The 5,936-nt window shown below is 39.5% G+C and overlaps 1 protein-coding gene across 1 annotated transcript in view; it reads left to right on the top strand.

The window, feature by feature from the left end:
• Nucleotides 1–74: 74 nt before the first annotated feature.
• LOC101853884 (resact receptor-like) overlaps nt 75–5,936 on the top strand; it is a 7,165-nt gene continuing 1,303 nt past the window's right edge. Inside the window, exons 1-5 of the mRNA XM_005108256.1 lie at nt 75–179; nt 1,406–1,474; nt 2,359–2,535; nt 2,918–3,092; nt 3,883–4,035. Of these exons, the coding sequence (XP_005108313.1) occupies nt 75–179; nt 1,406–1,474; nt 2,359–2,535; nt 2,918–3,092; nt 3,883–4,035 (679 nt within the window). The remainder of the gene's footprint in view (nt 180–1,405; nt 1,475–2,358; nt 2,536–2,917; nt 3,093–3,882; nt 4,036–5,936) is intronic.

The raw sequence follows: 5,936 nt of genomic DNA, 5'->3' as shown, positions 1-5,936 counted from the left end.
TCTCTCTCTCTCTCTCTCTCTCACTCTCATTACTTATCATTATTATTCCCATCTAATATATGTACAGACGTGTGATGTGGGAGCGGGACTTGACCAGTAGCTCGTGGCGCGTGGATTATGACCAGATTAAGTTCCGCCATCAAATCGCCAACAGCGCCAAGCTTAGCGGCTTTTCTCTGGTTTGTAACATTCTTGTATTGACCACTCACACACATTAAGGACAACATCAGCAACAATAACAACAACAACAGCAACAACAACAGCAACAGCAACAGCAACAGCGACAACAACAACAATAACAACAACAACACAACAACAATAATAATAACAGTTATTATTATTACCATAACATAACAATAATAATAATGATAATAATAATAATAATAATAATAATAATAATAATAATAATAATAATAATAATAATAATAATAATATACTACTAATAATAATCGTGAATGTAATAATAATTATGGTAAAAACAATAGAAGCCATTTATATACTGCTTTATCCCGTACAAGTATAAGCTCTGTGCACTTTATATAGGTGATATAATTACTGAAAAGAAAACCTCACATGCATACACAAACAAGAAAAGCATTTCATTATCCTTTAAACCAGAAAACTTTTTCAACCGCAAAAGAAAGAACTTTCTCAGCCATACATTGACAATAATAATATACACATTATGACAGCGGTAAAAACAGCACCTGCTAACACGCTCCAAAAAGACTCCAACAAAGTCATCTCGAATCGAATAAACAGTTGTGTTGCAGTGTAAAATGTTATGATTGTGTGATTATGGTGTGGTAGTAAAACCAAACAAAAAACAAGAACACAACTTATAATAAAATGTTTGTATCATCATCATCATCATCATCATCATCATCATCGTCATCATCATCATCATCATTATCATCATCATCACCATTATCAGCCACAGCAGCAGCAGCAGCAGCAGCAGCAGCAGCAGCAGCAGCAGCAACAGCAGCAGCAACAGCAGCAGCAGCAGTAGCAGCAAAGGCATTGCAGAAAAAACAAAGTAGGGAAGGAAAGTCTTGAATAATCTTAGTCAACCAACAGAAAGGAAATATTATTGTTTATTAAAACAGCTCAAACCGGTGGCCTTGAGTGCTTCTTCGGGAGTAAAAATAAAGACAGCTCTGTAAACTAATGTTTTGGGTTTGTTTGTAGTTTGTTTGTTTGCTTGTTTGTTTTTTATGTTTTTTTTATGTTTTTGGTTGTTTTGTTGTTGTTTTTTTTTGTCTTGTTTTTTTTTTTTGGGGGGGGGGGGAGTGATTCGATAGCACATCGACATGTTTATGCCTTCAACACGATCACGAAAACATACCAAAAAAATTTTCAAAATCAAGCGTTCGCATCTACTGTCTCTGTACTTCACATACAGAAAGATAGTGACACGACCTCTATGGTGCCAGAAGCCAGCCAGAATTTCACTCTCGTCGGCTCCTACAAGGTATGTCAAGGTTTCTTTTAAAGGTTACACACGGTAACATGTATATTACTTACATTATATTACAAATATTAAGGTACATGTAAGATTTATTTCTTTTAAGAAAAAAATTGACCAAGCTTTAGTGGTATAGTGACATGCCTTTGGTTGGGCCAACGCAGCACGCCCCCTTTACAACCCAAATTGTCAAGAGAGGATGTTACACGTTTCCATCTCTTGCCAAATAAGGTTCATTTATCTATCGATCTATCTATCTATCTATCTATCTATCTATCTATCTATCTATCTATCTATCTATCCCAGGGTAGTACAGTGGCTGCTCGCCGGGTACAGCGCTCCAAGATTGACGTGAATAGAGCGGTGTTGCTGGAGCTGAAGATGGTAAGCTAGTCATTGTGAAATTGAGAATCCTTCTTTTCTTTTTTTTTTTGTTTAGTAAGTTTTGCGGCATTTGCAAACCAATTAAGTCATAATATAAGTGCCGAAGATTAGACGTGCTACAAGAGAGCAGCAAACACATAAAAATGAGAAATCAGTGCGATAGATGGTCGATAGGAAAGAATGAGCCAACACACTAGTTTTCTATGTAATGTTAGTAAAACTGTAGAGGTAAGGGGATGGGAAGAGAAAGAGAGAAAATGAGAGAGAGAGAGATAGAGAGAGAAAAGAGATAGAGAGAGAAGAGATAAATAGAGATAAATAGAGAGAGAGAGAGAGAGAGAGAGAGAGAGAGAGAGAGAGAGAGAGAGAGAGAGAGAGAGAAAAGGAGGGAGTAGGACAATCACTATTAGAACCATGTTCTTTATATTATTGTAAAATGAATTATATTTCTTTTAACTTTAGCCCCCTCATCCTGGACATAGCTACAAAGCTCTCTTTCTCCCCAGGTGCGTGGCTTACGTCACGAAAACCTGGCCCAGTTCATCGGCGCGTGCACGGAGCCTGGTAAGGTGTGCCTGCTGTATGAGTACTGTAAGAAGGGCAGTCTGCAGGACGTGCTACTCACGGACACCCTCAAGCTGGACTGGGCCTTCAAGGTCGCTCTTCTGAGGGATATTCTGAAGGTCAGTTTGGTTACCTACATGGGGGGTACATATTATTTACTTATTTATCGATTTCTTTTATTTATTTGTCTATTTATCTATTTATTTTATATATTTATCGGCTTATCGATTTATTTATCTATTTACCATGTATGTACTTATTTATGTACTTATTAATTTATTTATTTAATCATTTATTTATTTATTTATTTATTTATTTTATTTTATTTTATTTTTTAATTTCAGAAACATTGATTTTCGAAGAGGGATTGTTTTTGTTTGTTTGTGTGTGGGGGGGGGTTTGGGTGGGGGATATTTCTTGTTCGGGTTTCCTTTCCCTTTTCTTTTCTTTTTCGTTTATTTGTTAACTGTTTGTTTTTCCTTTGGGTTCCCCTCTCCCCAGGGCATGATCTACATCCACCAGTCAGACCTAGGACACCACGGCCATCTCACGTCCGCTAACTGTGTGGTGGACGGCAAGTTCAACGTGAAAATCACGGACTTTGGACTGCCCAGCTTCCGGAAACCAGATCAGTGCGACTTGTATTCAGAGGAAAAAACGTTCTCTGATATTCAGAGTTAGTTTATTTTTATAGATTTTTCTTTTAAAAAATTTTTTTTTGGGGGGGGGCAGGGTTGGGTTTTTTAAAATTAATTTTTGTGAAGACCGCCTTTTGTTTTTGTATGGAGCATGGAACACTCTATCCCCTCTGTTAAGAGTGTTTCTCTTTCTCCTCTACAACCCCCCCCCCCCCCAATCTCTCTCTCTTTCTCTCAATCTCTTTATATCTCTCAATCTCTCTCTATCTCTCTCACCCCCACTCTCTCTCTCTCACTCTCTCTCTCTCTCTCTCTCTCTCTCTCTCTCTCTCTCTCTCTCTCTCTCTCTCAACTGCATCAAGTTTCAGCCTTATTAGGGTGATCATAAAGATGGGGAATATCATGTGTCTTTTAAAGAGGCTTTCTTTACAGAGAAATAACGCTGGGCTGCTATTGAAAATGACATAGAATAAAGGTGTTTATTTTAGAAAATGAGTCATCCAAAAAATGAGTGGGGAAAAAGAATTTTCTCAGATGAAGTGAAAGGAAATAAAGTGGTGCAGAAAATGTTATATCGATCTTCGAACACTTCTTTTTCATTGTCCATGGACAATTCAGCCTACACTAATGTTGCATGATGGACTTTACATCAGCTATTTGTTCCAGGTTTACAAATCCATCATCAGGTTAGCACTCATCAGTAGCGTAGGCGTAGAGCAACGCTTCCAAACGTACCTCAGTTACATGTATTTTTTTTTTGCCCAGTACAACAATAATTTTCCTTGATGATGCATGGTGTATTGATTTACAATCTATGTTTCCCTCCAGAATTATTGTGGGTGGCACCTGAGCACCTAGGTATTGGCGAGATTGTCGGAGGATCCAAAAAAGGAGATGTTTACAGTTTCGCTATCATCATGGAGGAGACGGTGACTCGCTCGGTGCCCTATGACTCACATCGCGCTTTCGTGGAAGTCGAGGGTAAGTAGTAATCGTATAATAATATAAAATGATAATGTTACAGACCCTACATAATGGGGTTCTTAATGCGCCTGCGAGATCGAGGCTCTTTTTCGGTTCCATTGTCGTTATACAGTCCGTGCCGGCTTTAAGCAAGCAAGCTAAACGGCTCTTACCGAATTTTTGCTATATAAATTACACGCCTTTAAGCACGGTAACTTCGGCTTCAAGCACGCTTCATTTACAAAACAGTCAATATTTTCATGATGACCCGTCGAAGTTCGAACACAGTCTACACCGCAGCAGTGGAGTGTGTCAAGAGAAACACAAAGAACGCAAGTGATGGAGACACACACTCACACGGGCGGAGAGGAGGGCAGATGCACACAGGCGCGCGCGCGGACATAGGATCTAGCTTAGGCCTAGGGCAAAGCTACACACGACCAAAAAAAAAAAAAAAGAGAGTCGGGGAGACGAGAAAGGGAGGCTGGCTGCGATTTCACCTTTGACCCTCGCTATCCATTAATCCTGATTGTGTATCACGCGCGAGGTGGGATGAAGGCGGTGGTATGAGTGGCACAGCGGGCAGTGGTACGCACAGGCAGTGTGTAGGCCTACTGTGCTGTATCGTGACTGGCCGTCTAAATTAAGTTTTAATTTCCCATTCGACCACAAAACAAAAACAAACAAGCAAACAAAAACTACCGTGGCGGGTGTCTGAATAACAGTGCACACTTTCGGGACCGCTATAGGCCTACTTACAAACAAAGGGAAATAGCACTGGAAATTTTCTACATGAAAATCTCTGGATTATGTCTACTTCGCACTCAAGCACGCTTCGGCTTTAAGCACGCTTAAGCTTTCTCCCGACGACCGTGCTTAAAGCCGGCATGGACTGTACTCAGAGGCACCTCATTCGAGTTGCCATTGTTCCTGGGCATTCAAACATATTATTAATAATGTTTGGCATCCTCCTTTTCATGGATGATGATGATGATGATGTATTGATGGAAATATGTCTAATGAAATGTTTTTCTTTACGTATAGTTATTGTTATATTATTATTATTATGCTGTGTGTGTTCGCTTTTCTTTTTAAAATTAGTTTTTTATTTCAAATTGGGCCGCTCTTCGTTGAAATTGTCTTTATTAACAATAATGATATCATGACTCAAAAAGATTAAAGTCGTGATTTAAAACACGTAGATCCAGTCCTAATTTCTGATGACAGGATTAGGCTGATCTCCACCCACAATACCACATTATCTTTCCCTTCTGTTTGATTTTCTGTTCATTATACGGTCCATATTTTGACACAAAATAATGCATCTCATCGGCTTTGTTAGTTTGATCATGTTCATTAGCAAGATTTATTAAACTGCGCATTCATTAGCATGAAATGACGTCAATGCCCTATTTTTGTAAAATCGTTTCCTTATGATGCTGCTACTTTATTTGTCTTGTTTGTTGAGGTTTTTGTTGTTTTGTTTTGTTTGGTTTAGGTTTTTTCGAGTGGTGGGGTGGAAGCGTGTTTGTTTATAGGTGTTAGTGTGCGTGTACGAGTGAGAAATTGGAAAAGAAAAGAGGGAGAGGTGAGAGAGAGAGACAGAGAGAGAGAGAGGGGGGGGAGAGAGAGAGAGAGAGAGAGAGAGAGAAAGAGAGAGAGAGGGAGAGAGAGAGAGAAAGAGAGAGAGAGAGAGAGAGAGAGAGAGAGAGAGAGAGAGAGGAGAGAGTGGGAATGAGAGAGAATGAGAGAGAGAGAAGGAGAGAGAGGTGGGGGAGAGAAAGAATGAGTGTGGGTGGGTGAGACATTTATAGACACACGGACAAACTGGCGGACAGCCCTACTAAAAAACCAGAAGGCTAAATATTGAGAACGAGAGAGTTAAAATGAGGGGTGATGGTGGGGAGGGGAGGGAGAGA

This window comes from Aplysia californica, unplaced genomic scaffold (assembly GCF_000002075.1).
Source record: "Aplysia californica isolate F4 #8 unplaced genomic scaffold, AplCal3.0 scaffold00672, whole genome shotgun sequence".
NCBI lineage: Eukaryota > Metazoa > Mollusca > Gastropoda > Aplysiida > Aplysiidae > Aplysia > Aplysia californica.
The sequence above is the reverse complement of the archived record's forward strand: the minus strand, read 5'-3'. Positions and strand labels throughout refer to the sequence as shown.